The sequence below is a fragment of the Stomoxys calcitrans genome, chromosome 2 (genome assembly GCF_963082655.1).
Source record: "Stomoxys calcitrans chromosome 2, idStoCalc2.1, whole genome shotgun sequence".
NCBI lineage: Eukaryota > Metazoa > Arthropoda > Insecta > Diptera > Muscidae > Stomoxys > Stomoxys calcitrans.
In genome coordinates this window covers 223,525,005-223,542,185 of record NC_081553.1, presented here as the reverse complement: position 1 = coordinate 223,542,185, position 17,181 = coordinate 223,525,005, and the positions used below count along the sequence as shown (strand labels likewise).

Genomic DNA, 17,181 nt, shown 5'->3' with positions numbered 1-17,181 from the left:
GTTGTTTGACTTTTGTTTGTGTTATGTCGTCCAATAGAATGTGGCATATTTCGCCAACAATTAATAGACAATTTTCGTGTAAGGAAGTTGGTTCTAGGCTTAACAACCAAAGGCGATGTGCAACAAGTCGCTTACTTACGCAAAATAAACGTGATCGCCAAAGATGTAATTGTAAGTGAGTGGTTGTAAGTGATCTTGTTCACATGTGGTGGGGTGGAAAAAAATAAGTATTTGTGAATGCATAAATAAGAAAATATTTTTATATAAATATACTCTTAAAATAAATAAAAAAAGTTTTGGTTGAAATAACAACAACAACACACATGAACTTGAGTACGGTCCACACACTCATTGGTTGTTGCCATATTATTTTTTTTTATATAAATGTCAACATTTTGGCTAAAGAAACCCAAAAGAAAACAAATATGGTAACCTTGTCATGCCGAATACTCTTGAGAAGTTGATAGAAACATATCTTAGGGCAAAGATCCGTAGATATCGTCTGTCTCGGCAACAGCATGAATGTAGTAAGGGTAAGTCCACTGAAACAGCCCTTCAAGACCTATTCGGTAACATAAAGGGTTATGTCAATGTCAATGAATATACAAAGTGAAATCGACGTCAATCATGAAGAGGCTGGAGTTTCTAGGCATCAACACTATCGTAAGAAAATTTATTGATAACTTACTTACAAACAGATACATTACGCCGGGCTTGGGATCGGTAGATGTAAAAAGATGGGCCAGCAGAGTAACACCTCAAGGGAGTGAACTGTCTCCTCTACTTTGAAACCTAGCAATTGATAATATATTATTGTCTCTGGAGGAAAAATGTGTAAAAGTGGCCGCGTATGCTGATGACGTGGCTATTGCGGTTAGGGGGAAGTTTCCCAACACTATTAGATAAATTCTTCAGGCAACGCAACCAGTGGACGCGAACTTTTCGTGACAGCAATGAACACCACACAGATCGGACCTCATTATTCCAGCCTGTGTGGTGCTCCCTGCTATCCCTAACAGGGATCGTATATGGTGTTGCGGTCTGGTGGACGGCGCTTCAAAAGTCCACCTTCTATTCAATACTCAACCGAATCCAAAGGATGGCTTGTTTGTGCATCCCAACCGAACTGAGGAGGAGACCACCTGAAATTAATGCTACATCTAATGCCTCTGGACATTGTGGCGAGATAAATTTCTGCGACCACTGCTGTGAGGCTAAGGGAGCTTTCTCTTTGGTTATATGGCGGCTACGGACACTGTATTATCCTTGATATATTGTCCGATATTCCAGGCAGTGTGGAATATACACTGTCTGAGCCGCTTTTTGATCAAGAGTACTGTACCACTATTCATGTGGGAGGCCACCGTAGCGCAGTGAGCATGTCTGCCTATGACGACGAACGCCTGTGTTGGAATCCTGGCGAGACCATCAAAAAAATTGTCAGCCATGGTTTTCCCCTCCTAATGCTAGCAACATTTGTGAGATACTATGCCATGTAAAAACTTCTCTCCAAAGAGGTGTCGCACGTTGGGACTCGGCTATGAAAAGAAGGCCCCTTATTATGGAGCTCAAAACTTAAATCGGACTGCACTCATTGATATGTGAGAAGTTTGCTCTGCTCTTTGGTGGAATGTTCATGGGTAAAATTTTGCAATTGCAATTTACCACTATTGCTGATAGCACCGATTGGAACTACAATATAACAGGTAATAGAAGTTATATAGACTTCCAAACGAATTGTTTCAAACTAGACGACCAGATGGTCTTTAGAAGGTTATACGACCACTGCAACGAGTATCAAGCGGAGATCCTTGCAATTAATAAAGTGGTGGAATGGCTAAGATAACGACATAACGACAACTGTCATAAATATCTTCCCAGGTAGCAGGCAGCCTTTAAATCCCTGAAGAACGTATTCATGAACACAAAAATCTCCCTCGACTGTCGCAGATCTCTCAACGATATGGCTGAACAGTTCAAAATTCACATGTTGTGGCTGCCGGGCCACAGAGATATCCCAGGGAATTATAAAGCGGAAGAGCTTGCGAGACTAGGAACTACCTTGCACATTCCAGGGGAACTGGAATCTGTGGGTACGCCTCTAGCGACATGTATGCTCAGTTTTCGGGATCAGGCCCGAAGCACAACGAATGATAGATGGTCTCAAATAGGGGGCTAGATCTAGACTTGAATTTAAATAGATGAAATAAAAATTCCCTGAAGAAGTCGATAAGAATTGACGAAACGTTGGAAGAAAAGGTCTTCAAGCTCAACAACTTGGCTTAATTATATAAGACTTGAAGAGGTCTACCGCTTTGCTGTCACTGGCTAGAACAGACATATCAGTCATTGTGTCCGTCTTGATAGGTCACTGTCTAATCGGAAAATATGCTGAAGGTCGCCAGTAACGATTTTTGCAGAAGCTGTGAGAACATCCAAGTAGAAGAGACTGTAGAACATTTTCTGTGTGTGTGTCCCGCACTGACAGTGAAAAGGAGTTCCACTTTAGATTCTCATTTCTTTGAGAACCTGTCTGATTTAGCGGATGTGAACATTCGACTTCTAAAAATGATCTGGATGGTTCAACGGTAAGAACTAGAGGCATCTTTCTTCTGTTCCTGTGGTAGCACAATGAACGAAAACCTGTGAGTCTGATGACAGACGGCCACCTGGCAAAAAGAACATAGTACCAGCCTTAAGTTGACAAAATTGTTGGACAGCAAAGGGAAAACAGAACCAACCAAACGCTATTATACATCATACGGGTAATGGCTTGCATAAGAAAATTTTATAGAAATTTTTGTACTAAGTGAAGATTTTTCGTAAAAATATTAAAAAAAAAACTTTCCAAATTTTGTTTTCAGAAAAAAAAAACAATTTTTTTTATTAAATTTTGTTTAAAAAAAAAACACAAGTTTTTCCTAAAAATTTTTGGGTTTAAAATTTTTTTTTTAATTTTCTTATGAAAAAGCGTTCAAGATTTCATTAAATTGTTTATCTTCACGGCAATTTCGTTGGACACTTTGTCTGTAGAAATAAAATTCCTAGAAATTTTATCTTTCAAAATGAATTTTAAGAATCGATTTCTTTTTAGCCTTTTTAACACTCCTGTTCCACCACATATAAATCATTTTGCCAATTTCTTAAACACACATACAAATAGTTTTAGTACGAGTAGTATGTAATTTTGTTTATATAACTGACAGTTTTTTATATAATTGATCTTAATTAATACCAATATTTTCGTATTTGTAAATTTTATCTAAATGATCGTTATGATCGACAATTTTTTGTTTTTAATGTTTGTTTATAACGGAATTTAAACACATTTAGGTTATTTAAACACATCAATTTGGAATGATATTATAACATAATCCTATATATGTAGGTATTTTTTATTTTAATATTTTCACACAAAATATTTTCTTATGCCAAGAATTGTTTATGTTCTTGGTCTATACAACAGGTATCTTTGTAACGACAAATTTTCCATAATTTGTTTATTTTTTGTTAATTGTTTTTTTTTTCTTGTTTCCAAGTACCATAAATCATTTCAGCTTTTGAGATATTAAATCTAATTACAAATTATTCCCTAAAAATATTTTTTATATGAATTTACTTAATAATATATACATTTATACATTCGAGTAATTTGCATTGTTTTTTTTTTTTTTTTTTTTTTTTATAAATGTGATTTTTGATTTTTTTTATTAATTTAATTTAAAATTTAAAACTATATATAGATTTTTCTCGAAAGTTTTGAGGACTTTTTAACGTTGTTTAAATAAGGACCCAGTTTTGGAAAAATGAAGGTTAAAAGGTATTAGTCAAATAGTAAGTTCGCTTTTTTTTTCTTAGACTTAAATGGGATTGTGGACCATGCGAAGTTTTCCTATAATAACTACAATCATTATTTATTTTATTTTCTGAATTTCGTTATTTACAAGCCCATTCAAAAAAATTGCAATAAGTTTTACTCTCAAATTATATTCATATTCCAAATCTTAAGTTTTTTATTATTATTTTAGTTTTAATATGTAGTTTATAATTTGTATTAAATATTTTGAAACTTTTTTTTTTAAATTGTATTTTAAAATGTTCTTTTAAATTATTTTTATTTTTTAGTTTTTTGCCTGTTAGGGTGAAGATCATTTTATTTTACAATTTTTCGTTTATTTCTCTTTTGAAACGATCTTAATGGTCAGAGATTTTTGCTATGGAAAAAGAACACCAGTGAACACAACACACCAACCACTATGAGACGCGTCTGGTCTTTGGTTAGAAGACTATTTCAACCATGTTAGGTGTGGAGGCTTCAAGGGCCATATATTGGTAGGTCGTACTTATAACGCGAAAACGTATCTACGATGTATGCACGTCGCTAACACAAGTTTTACACCTTTTTATACCCACCACCATAGGATGGGGGCATACTAATCTAGACATTCCGTTTGTAACACCTCGTAATATTCGTTCAAGACCCCATAGAGTATATATATTCTTGATCGTCTCGACGTTTTGAGTCGATCTAGCCATGTCCGTCCGTCCGTTTGTCGAAATCACGATATCGGTCGAACGCGTAAAGCTAACCGCTTGAAATTTTGCACAGATACTTCATATTGATGTTGGTCGTTGGGGGTTGCAAATGGGTTATATCGTTTCAGATTTAGACATAGCTTCCATATAATCCGATCTCCCGATTTGACTTCTTAAGCCCCTAGAAGCCGCAATTTTTTTCAGATTTGGCAGAAAATTTACATGTAGTGTTCTGTTAAAACTTCCAACAACTGTTCCTAGTACGGTGTATAACCTGATATAGCTCCCATATCAACCGATCTCCCGATTTTACTTCTTGAGTCCTTACAGCCATAATTTTTGTGCGATTTGACAGAAAATTTGCATGTAGTGTTCTGTTAAGACTTCCAACAACTGTGCCTTGTACGGTTCGAATCAGTCTATAACCTGATATAGCTCCCATATAAACTGATCTCCCGATTTTGACTTATTGAGCCAGTACAAGCCGCAATTTTTGTCCGATTTGGCTGAAAGTTTGCATGTAGTGTTTTGTAATGACTTTTAACAACTGTGCCAAGTGCGGTCCGAATCGGTCTATAACCTGATATAGCTCCCATATAAACCGATCTCCCGATTTTACTTCTTGAGCCCTTACAGCCATAATTTTTGTCCGATTTGGCTGAACTTGAGCACGTAGTATTTTGTTATGACTTTCAATAACAGTACGGTCCAAATCGGTCTGATATAGCTCCCATATAAACCGATCTCCCGATTTGACTTGAGTGCATACAAGCCGCAACTTTTATCCGATTTGGCTGAAATTATGCATGCGGTGTTCTGTTGCGACTTCCAACAACTGTCCCAAATCAGTCTATAACCTGATATAGGTCCCGATCATCTTTGTCTCTCGATCATCTTTGTCTCTCGATCATCTTTGTTCGGTTCCTAGAAGCTTTAATTTTTGCTGGTTTAACAGAATTTTGATATGTAGAATAAAATGGTGTCCTCCAACTAAATTAATTTTGTATAAACTTTTAACAGAGTCCATGGTGGTGGGTTCCCAAAATTCGGCCCCGCCAAACTAAGGACGCTTTTACTTGTTTTACACTAGCTGTTCTTTCCCACCGCAAATATTTTTTTTGTAGTGATAGACTTTTTTCTATACGACTACTATCATTTTTCATTGCAAAAATTTCCCATCATAAGGCTCGTCTCGAAAGAGAAACAAACGAAAAATTATTTTTCTTTGGGTCAAATCGGCCTATGCAAAGATCACTGAAAAACGTAACCTTCTATTAGTTAACCCTGCCAACATTTTAAGCCATTGACCCTCGATTCCCTTGTTCAATTTCGATGGCATTTCATATACTCATTATTTAGAGCGTTTATATTGACGTAGTAATTTTTTAAATTTTTATGATAAAATTGATATGAAATGTTACAAAAAAATGTAAAATTAACCAAAATAAGTACGAATTGGTATAAAAATAGCTACGAAAAGCTACGGAAGTGGATCATTTAAAATGTTGGTGTCAATTAATGGTCAAAACTGGTACGTAAAATTGTACCTATATATCGTATTACGAAATGTTGTCAAAATTTGTATGAAATTGCACCAAAATTTATACGAAATTGCACTTAAATAGGTACAAAATGGTACCAAAAAATGTACAAAGTGGAAATAAAAAATTTAAGAAGTGGAACTAAAAAATGTAAAAAATGCATTTTGCTACCAATTAAAGGTCAACATTTGTACGTAAAATTGTACCTTCATAATAAAAGTAAAATACCAGAGAGTATAAAATTCTTCCTTTTCGCGGTAAGAATATTAGAACCATATGAAACAAAAAATATTTACCAAAATATGAATAGTTACCAAAATATAGTACATAAATGATCACTAAATACAACTAACAAAGTTACGGATTTGTAATAAAAGTGATAAAAAATGTACCGAAATGAAAGCTTAATGTGTACGAAATTGTACAAAAAAGGTACGAAAAGGAACCGAAATGGTATCTAAAAAGGTACAAAAGAGTACCAAAAATTGTACGTAATGGTGCCTTAAAAGGTACGAAATATGAATTACCAAAATAGGTATCAAAATGGTACTGAATAAACGTTTTTAAATGTATGCATTTTGGTAATAATTAAAGGTCAACATTTGTTACCTAAAATTGTACCTTCAAATGAAAGTAAAATACCAAAAATTTTTAAATTCTTCCTTTTCGGTACTAAAACTAGTACGAAATGTTACATAAAATATTTACCAAAATATACACGATATGGTATTTTAAGGATTAAAAAAAGTACTAAGAAAGGTACGAAGTTGTACTAAAATTGGCACGAAATGGTACAATCATAGAATATAAAAGTGTTTCGAAAAGATAGCAAAATGTGTATGAAATTGTACCAAAATTGGTATTTCCAAAGTTGGTACAAAGTGGAGTGAAAACATGTATAAAATGGTGCCAAAAAAGTACCAAATGGAACCAAAATAGGTACGAAATGCCAAATGGTACCAAAGAAAACCTTTTCAAATGTTACCATTTTGAAAATGGAACCAAAATATATACAAAATGGCATCTAAAAAGGTACAAAATTGTACCAAAAATATACGTAAGGGTACCTAAAAAAGGTACAAAATAGTAACGAAATAGTTGCAAATGGTACCGAAGTAAACCTTTTGAAATGTTTGAATTTTGGTAACAATAAAAGGTCAAAATTTGTTACTTAAAATTGTACCTTCAAATTTAAATTCTTCCTTTTCGGTACTAAAACTAGTACGGCATGTTACATAAAATAGTTACCAAAAAATCTATGATATGGTATTTAAAGGATTACAAAATTGTACTAACAAAAGTACGAAATGGTACAATCGAAGGGTATAAAAAATGTTTCGAAATGATAGCAACAATAAATAGGTACTGAATTGTACCAATGAATAGGTACGAAATAAAACCAAAAAAATCTACAAAATGGTACAAAATGTTTTAAACAAATATAAAATAGAACTAAAATAGGTAGAAATGACACCAAAATAGATACGAAAAGGTAAAGAAGAAAATCATTTTAAATGTTTACGCTTTGATACCGAATAGAGGTCAAAATGAGTACGTAAAATTGTACCTTCAATAAAAAGTTGCAAACATATTAGCCAAAATATACACGATATGACACGAAATTGCATTAACCTGTGTACGTGTAGTATAAACATAGGGTACGAATAGAATGACGATGAATGAATGTGGAGCTGAAGACATTGGTCCCAATTAAGGGTCAAGTTTGGTACGTTAAATTTTACTCCAAATATTGAAGTAGGATAATACATGTTTTAAAATTCTTCCTTTTCTAACCAAATAGCTGCGAAAAGGCATAAAAATATGTTCAAAATGATGCGAAAACTTTTACGAAATGGTACTGAAGTGAGTACATAAAGATACTGACAAAGGTACGAAAAAGTACAAAAATAACTTAAAATTGTACCAATATATGTACGAATGGTACCAAAATTGATACGAGTGGTATCGAAATAGGAACGGCAACGTAGGTGTAGTCAAGCACATTGGGTTATTGTTGAATGTAGTTGGTAGTTAAGTGGTAATTACCATTGAAAATTATTTGAATAAATGGAATTCAAATCTTGAATTACAATTTTGAACGTTATAGTTTTTTATTAATGTTCAATTTGTTTAATGATTTTATATTTAATTATTTTTTTAAGCATTTTAGTTTTTAATTTTTTTTTTATCTGGCTTTTACAAATTTTATTTAAAATTTCAAAACTTAAGAGCCATATCATATTGTTATCCACTCAATAATTATTTTACTATTTAATCGTAGTTAGACAAGAAATTAATAGAGTTGCTCCTTTGGATCGTTGTTGTTATATACATATATGAACAGACAAAGCTTAATTTACAAAGCTCCTGTTAGATTCCTCTTAACAAACTCATAAACACCACACTGAGCCACATTGATACTATTAGGCCCGCCTCCCCCTATTACCCCCACACCTCCTCCTCCTGCATTCCCAGCAGAGCTATTCTTTTCGCTTTGTATTTGAGTTTGGGAGATATTCCACACTACTTCTAAACCATCTATAACCCTACCAAATATGGCACTAAAAGGTCTTACCTTTAGAATTATGCGAAATTGTGAACCCACCAAGCACTGCGAATCGTATATCTTTTTAGCTCTACGCATACCCACAGCCCCTATGAACGGCGGTATCTTTGTATCGTCCGGTACAAATTGGGGATCCTCAAATATGGAACGACTGCCATAGCCATTATTTTGTTCTATGTCGCCGGTAATAATGCTTTGATTGGGATAACACTTGAAGACTTTGCAGCCGCGATAGCCCACTCCCTTCTCATGGGTGCATAGAGCATGGAAGTTGTAGGACATTTTGGGAGCATAACTGGCATAGACCTTGATGAGTACACGCCCCAAAAACTCCCCATTGCGCTCAAAGTCAAAAAAGTAAATGTGATTATTGTCATTGCTAATAGGATTTAGTAGGAGCATATCGATACACTTGCCCACCTCCTCCAGCTGTTTGTACTGGGACACTGTCAATGGGCCATTGAACAAATCGAAAGCATCCTGATTGGAATCGAACGATTTGGAGCCATTGCTGTTGGCAATTTCAGCATAGGTCTTGCGTTTGAATTGTAACTGTTCATAGGTGGTAGTGTTGCTGTTGGTGGTAGTATTCGAATTTACGTTGATATTAGTGTGCGTAGTATTGATATTGGCAGCATGACTTAGGTGACCATTGGCGGAACCTGGTGAATTATTATACAAGGATGGCGTCGCAGTAGTCGTATGCATTGACGCCGACGTTGGCGGTGTTGTTGTTGTCGTCGTATTATTGGTATGATGGTTTTTAAAATTCGCTATAATCTGCTGTTGGTATTGCTGATAGCGCCACAACTGGTTCTCGAAAAACTGTTGCTTTTGTTTGGTGTAGCGAACATACAGATGAAAAATGCAATAATTGGTCAAATGCAGCATGGGATTATTGGGCATGGATTGATGATGCGTATGCTGCTTCATATTACCCAGCACGCTGGTGCCAGCATCCACTCTATGTTCAAGCTTTTGTAGAATCTGTTGCATGGTGGCAAAATCCAAAAGACGCTCATTGGTGCTGATCACCTCACTGAGTTGGTATTGACGTAGCATTTCCTTATGCTTGGCATAGAATTTCTGTTTCTCCTCATTGACCACCGAGCTAAGCTTGAGGAAATCCTGGGGATTGTTTTCCGGCATCATTTCCATGTGGATTTTTAACATTTTCAAAGTTTCCCTCATATTATCGATTTGCATGGACTGCGACTGATTTGAGAGTTCATTTTCAAGATGGGACTTCAAAGCACAACAACCTTCCAAAATTTGCAACAGAAATTCTCTTTGTATTCTCTGCAAATGTTCCATGTCACCCAAGGAATTGTGGAGTTTTCCAATGTCCTGTTGTATACGATTTTGATAGGACTCTTTGGCTTCTTGATGACTTTGTACCAAATGATCTGAGTGCTCTGACCCCGAATTACAACCACGACACAAAGCCAGATCGCAGGTATTACACCATAGGGTATTTGGCATGCCATGGACAATGCAATTCTCTCCAGGTGACATTTGTTCGAAATGGGAAACTTTTGGGCAAGTCTCATTTCTATTGGAACTCGATACGCCACCACCTCCCCCACTTCCTCCACTTATCATATTGAGATGACCATTATGATTATTCGAGTGGTGACCGTTTCCATTGTAGAAGAGTGTACAACCTAATGAATTATCTGAGGCTACCGAAGCCGAACTGCCCACGCTGTTGGAGGACATCTGAGATTCAATGCTATCGCAATTTGTTGGCAAAATTTCCAAAGTCTTATTTAAGCCTTCAATGTCAATGGTTTGCTGGCAGTTGGCACAATCGAAATGGGCAAAATCGTCACTTTTGCCAATCATGTCCTCCAGACAAGCCAGGCAGAACCAGTGTTTGCATGGCAATGATTTTGGCACGGAGTTATTGAAGTTGAAGGGTAAATGGCAACCACTACAATTGATAATGTTATTGGTTTTATGCGTAGACACAGCCATGGTTATCTAGAAGAAAAGCAAATAAATTGGTAAAGTGAAGGCAATGATTAAGGACGGCATAAAAATTATGAAATTTCCCAAACTGGAAAAAACATTTTTAAATAGAAAAGCTATTTTTGTGAAACCTATTTGTAAGGTAACATAATAACTTCATAAAATATAATTTCATTTAAAAATGAAATAAAAAAATTCTATTTAAATAAAACGTAACAAAATAAAATAAAATAATAAATAAATAAAATGAAATTAAATAAAATATACTAAAATAAAAACAAAACAAATAAAATAAAATTGTCATTTAAACCTATGTCGCTTATACTTAAATGTGTTTTTGGAATGTCCCTGGACTACTTTTTTCGGAATTGTATAATTTAAGAATAACTTAAATTTTTTCAATGAAAATATTTCTGTTATGGTGTAAAGAACTTTTAGTTATGCTGTCATTTCACTGCAACCCATATTTTTGTTTTTTTTTTGTTAATGGCGCCGTATAGGACATATGATATGAATAATTCATCTAACATGTAAATAATTGAGTTTTCGCGCCAAAATCTGAAAGCACACTCATTTCAAAATTGACTCTCAACACCCAACCAACTAACACCTCACTTGGCACAATCTATTTCTATTACAGGAAAAACACCTGTATGCAATCGAAGCGAATAAGCCGCACAATGTTGTTAAAATCTCTTCTGAACACACATACATACACATACTAAAGAAAAATGCAATTCAAAAGTATAGGAACTTGCACATTTTGGCACATCCCTGCCGAGAGAGTCACAGTATAAACTTTGGCAATGAGTATACTCTTGCTCTACCTTTCTCTCTCTCTCTCTCACTTTACTAAATATAACATATTGTGAATGCTTTTAAGAGATAGTTTTTGGTAATGTTACTATGTCGTTTTTTTTACTGAGACCTAGTTTCTCATTTACTCATGACCTTGATATTGAATCCTGACTGTCGATGGTAAGCTTTTTTTTGCTGTCTTTGCCTATTTTTATTTGTGACATTGCCATTGCCATTGCATTTTCTCTATGTGTGCAGTTGTTGTGTGGTTCTCTTTAACCTTCACCTTGAACGTGCACTAACAACTACAGTCAGTTAACAAAGATCTTGGTTATTTCCTTATAAAAGAGGATTTGCATCACACTTTGCAATTAAGTTGTGGGTACATTTTTATATTTTCTTCTTTGCTTCGCACATAGAGTGTATAAAACAGCATTGCATTGCCATTGTAAATGAAGGTAGACTTTTTGTTGGTGTTGGTTTTTTTTTTTTTGATGTTGCCTCTGAATAAGGCAATTTGTCGTCAATGAATTGAATGCTTATATGTACATACATAAGTAGTTTATAGTCAATAGCGTACATATTTAAAGATTTCTAAATATGTACTCTTTGAACAGTTTGTTTTCTTTCATGCCAATCTGCCAAAATAAACTGTTATTTAAATGCTTTAAAATGAAATGGAAACGTTATAATTAATACTCCATATATCTAAAAGCTGCAATTTTTACATCACATTTCTTTTTCGAAAATAAGAAATGGGCTAGTCACTTAATTATTCTGGAAATTATAAATTTACCGGAAAAATCACCGTGATGATTGTCCGTGAATTATATCAGATTTAATATCAAATTTAAGTTTGCCGTTCATATCTCAACATGTCTACGAAAATTCTAGTACAGCCCTATACAGAAGCAATCATGTTTTTCTCCTCTTTTTGCGCAATATTAATCTTAGTAACTGTTGTCCCTATTTGTTACCACCCCTGTTTATACAGAAAAATATTTTTGGCTTTGACACCATACTTCCTAAATGAAGTACTGAACAAGCAAATTTCGACCGACAAATCTGTACGTGTATACGACCCTAGAAAATTACACACAAAAGACCGTTATACTAACAAACGAATGAGATCGGTTGCAGTGATGCCAAAAAATTGCCAGTGAAGAGCGTAGCAAAAATTGGTAAAAAAGAATAACATTTTGTGTAAAACAGAGTAAAAACGCACTTTCGATTTTTCGATCTAACATCATTAAACGATGGTTTATTTGATTCGATATTCCACACATAAGCAACCAAAACAGTGTTATAATGATGAAAATACAACTCATTTAAAGAAGTTAAATTGTAAAAAAAAGTTGTGCTAATGACGCTTCCTCTTAATTATACCATGGATAGAACCTCAGAAAAAAATATTCAGCAGGCCAAGGGGTTGTCCGGGCGCCTTTTGGCAGGCCCCTAAAGTTCGTCACCTCGGTATTTAGAAAAATTGTTTGATCTGCCAAATCTTCAATCATTGTCTCTTTTTTTACTGAATAGTGCTCGAAATTCCCTACAAAAAATGCTGTTTTAAAACCATCTTCGTTTGAAAGGGTTTTTTTTAGGGATTTTTGAAAAAAAATTCGGCAGAATTTATTTTTAGTTTTTTAAGAACACTTTTATTTGCAATATTCAAAAAGACTTATCGCTATTCGTTTTTTTCTTAGAAAATTTTGAAAATCAGACCATAAATGAAGATTTGGCAACCCGAACACACACGATCTCGTTAACACCTCAGTTCTAAACATTTCAAATTTCAAAGAGATATCTCTACCCGTTCTCACACGACAAAGTTTTTACTACTCTTTTGCGATTTTCTCCCACTGAGTGTCGTTAAGCAGCACACCGTTCGGACTCAGGAAAAATGGTTCCTTATCATTGGGCTAAAACTTCCTTAATGTAATACATTTTTATATTTGACATATGCCCACACATGTTTTGTAAATTTATTTATTTATAAATTTTACAATTATTTTTACTTCTTTCCTCGAATTGTTTTGAAAGGTTGGTAAATGGCAAACAAACAGACTTGCAATGGAAACCTTTTTTGCGTTTTATTTTTGCCCTTCACGAGTTGTGTATCCAGCACGAAAACAAAATAACAAATATGATGAACACTTTTCTTTCTGTGGAGTATAATGTCACAAAAAGCGACAGCAAAACCCTTAAATTTACAAAAAGGATAAAAAGGCAATAACTAAAAATGGACAAAAAGCGTCTTAGTGCCTTTTTTCGTTTGGCTCTACGTGGTACATTAACGGGTTTTAAGTGATCTAAAAAGCACTAAATCTTTTGCGAAAAACTCTAAGTTGGTATCCCTGATCTGTTGATTACTAGTAATTAGTTTGGATTGATTGCGTTATAAATTAGGGCATATTGGAGGGATGGGTTTATATAGGAGCTTTATTCGGCATGGGTATTGAAGGTCTTTAGTAAACTAGATATATCAAATTTCACCTATATAGGGAAAATTAGAGCTTTTTGGGAGACTAGAAGTCAGGTCAGGTATTAGGATTTATGGACCTATCTGAGCCGCATTTAGTGTGAGTGTTGAAGATCATAAGGGTACTTTACTATCCAAATGTCATGACTAAGAATGCAATGTCATAACTGTGCATACTTTATAGGTTCGAAGTTTCGGATAATTGATGAGTTGATTTATCATTTTAAAGATATAAAAGATTTGTCTTAATTATCACTTTGAACAAGTACTTGCGGTTTATGTCTGCTCTAATACACTTATAACCTCTAGCAAATTGTGATATTTCAAGGAATTTTAATTTGCAATTCAATATAGTGTTTCTTCAGGGCCATCAGTTATCCTTTGGACATTGTCATTTCTGAAAGTCATCAGTTTTGTTTACACTGGTGGCAGCTATCCTGATTATAACAATGCCATAGATATATAAAACAATATTTCAATTTTAAAGGACACTTATTTATAACTGCATATAAGCCTACAGGCATCTCCAACTGGAGGTCATATACTCGTTTCGCAAAAACACACGCACTCTCACACATATACATGCATATATGCGTATGCAGGCAAAAGCTTTGATAATGGGCCTGTGCAAGAAAGTAAGTAAACCACAATATAAGGTCGTCTAAAAACCTTAAACCCTAGCCTTAACCTTAACCTTGGAAAATGGGTTTGTTTACTACATTCAAGCCCGTGCGTGTGTGTGTGCATGTGTACGTATTGAAGGTGAATGAGAAGTTGCAACTGTTGGCGTTAAGCCCAAGTTTTCTCCCATTTTTTTAACTTCATGTGCAATGCTGGGTGTTAGCCTTGAATGCCTGGTAAACAGGAAGACAAAATTCAATTTAAAAATGCCGAGCATAAATAAGTTATCCCACATTGATGGAGATTTCTCTTTTTCATTTTCGAAACAATCTGAATGCATGAACAACACCATATGTGAGTGATAGAGGTACACATAGAAAATTGAAAACAACTTCCGAGAATTCCTCAGAAGGCCACCCCATATCTTGGAGGTCGAGACTTTATAACAAGTGATGATGAATGATGATGCCCAGGGGGTGTTAGACTGGCGACTTACTTTATTTTGTTGTCTATTTTCGGTGTGTCCATTTAAATCACAGCTATATTTGATGGTCTATAGAGCATAGAACATGACATATTTCTATTTTAATTTGTGTTTTCTTTCAAAAAGATTTTTTTACACTATTAGTAAAATTATTATTTTGTAATTGCAATATTTTAATGCATATTATATGAAACAATGTAATCACTAGAAATTTTTTTATTTCTTAAAAATCGTTGGTATTTTATATATTCAAGATTTATGTATATTATCAATATGCAACAGTTTTTAATATGAATGCACACACGCACACAACACTTACAGACACATATTAAGCTTTAATATTCATTAACATTTGCATTTTTCTTTAATTACTCCTTCTTTTTCTTTGGCCTTAAGACAAATTTCTGAGCGCAACATCATTTAGGAACTTTATGACATGTTTTTTTCTATATGTTTTCTTACATATCCGTTTGTTTTAAGCAAAGATTTTCTTTGTATTTTTTCTTTATTTTCGTACAAAATATTATTCGGCGATTGTTTTTCTACAACTTATACTGTTTTGTTTTGCTAGTATGATGAAATGGCAGGTATTATTTTAAGATTATTTTTGTGATTTTGGTTTTATGTATGTCTTAAAAGGTAACTTTCGCTTTTTGTACATCCGCTTCCTTGGAGGGCCAGTTTGCTAATGTTTGCATTGCACTCCAAACTGCACAGTTAATGTTGTTGCGTTTGCAAAGGAAAACATAGTTGAAAAGCTTATCATGAATGCATTCACTACACACAAGTCGTTGTTCTCTCACCCATGTTAACGGTTTCTCTCACTCTCCGTCCTTTAATTACTGTCATTGATGTTAGTGTTGCCATTTTGAAGAAAATAAAAATAAAGTGAGAGAACAAAAAAAATCTATTATAACAAACAAAAAATTAAATGATTTTAAATCTTCAACCTATATAAGGGCCTTGGACACATTTCAGTGATAAAAAAGGGAAACGATCATATGACAACCATTTGCAGTAAACCAATAATTATATAGTATAACATAGTACATTTGGAAAATACAAGTGAAAACGTACTAAGTTCGGCTGCGACGAATCTTGAGACCACTAAATGGAAAAAAGATGGCCCGAAATTTAAAATTGTCCCTCAGTCGTAGGATTTTAACAATAAAAACGAGCCAAAGAACCAAAACTTTAAAATAAAGATCATATCTTTCCTATTTACAAACGGACATGACCATCCGTTTCAAATTTTGATCGCTGATTGATTCTTATTGTACTTTATAAATGACATTGTACTTCATAAAAAATCCTTAATATGAAGGAAAATACTTTTCACCAAAGGGAATGTTTTCTTAAAAAGTTGGAAAATTGACCATCTTAAATTAAGATTGCTAATCTTTGGCTCGAATCTTTAAAATTAGAAAAAAATTTCCAGTGTATGGATTCCGGTAGATATTTACATTAATAATACCCATGCTCTGCGATCCAAGCATGAGAGCAGTGCATGAGCAGAATAAATATGGAATGGAAGCAAATGATACCAATTGTGTGTGCTATTAACTTGTACTTTACGAACAAAATTTCTGCCAAATCAAGCAACATTTTAAGCTTCTAGGGACCGTATATAGTCGAATACGCTTAATTGAACACACTTTATTTGAAAAAATCGGTTAATTGAAAAAAAAAATCACTTGAACTAATTGATTTTAAGGACATTTTAACACATTTCACTCCGCTTAATAGAAAATCCGGTTAATTGAAAAATCGCTTAATTGAAATAAAAATTTAACCCAAAAGGTCACTCAAAGGTATCAACTCCGCTTAGTTGAAACCAGTTTTTATAAAATTTTTGCGGTTGGTCAATGTTGCGATTTGATTTGACGATTTGCTAATTCTGATCTAAAACCTTAAGAAACTCCCGCCATATAGTAAAATAGGTAAACTTTTCATTATTGTAGTTGCTAATTCTGATCTAAAACCTTAAGAATCTCCTGACATATATTTCTCTGATAAATTAAAGTAAAAAATAACTACTCAACATAATTATTGATTGATTATTTTATTCATAATTCATTCACAATATAATATATCAATCTTTCATTCACAATACATTTTGGAAAGGCAGCGTTTATTTGCCAGCTGAGCAGTAAATGATTTGCAATTTTCGGTGATATTCTTTTGA

General features: G+C 34.0%; 2 protein-coding genes across 3 annotated transcripts in view; one reads left to right on the top strand and one right to left on the bottom strand.

The window, feature by feature from the left end:
- LOC106090972 (nuclear protein localization protein 4 homolog) overlaps positions 1 to 17,181 on the top strand; it is a 46,574-nt gene that overhangs the window by 24,013 nt on the left and 5,380 nt on the right. The window lies entirely within an intron of this gene.
- LOC106090962 (uncharacterized) lies at positions 7,615 to 15,653 on the bottom strand. Its single transcript, XM_013257334.2, has 2 exons — positions 15,009 to 15,653; positions 7,615 to 10,626 (listed from the first exon to the last, which is right to left on the bottom strand). Exon 2 carries the CDS (start codon positions 10,618 to 10,620, stop codon positions 8,434 to 8,436), a length of 2,187 nt encoding a protein of 728 aa, XP_013112788.1. The 5' UTR covers positions 10,621 to 10,626; positions 15,009 to 15,653; the 3' UTR covers positions 7,615 to 8,433.

Coding starts and splice junctions, on each gene's coding strand:
- LOC106090962 (XM_013257334.2), bottom strand. CDS start 10,620: ATGGCTGTGTCTACGCATAAAACCAATAACATTATCAATTGTAGTGGT.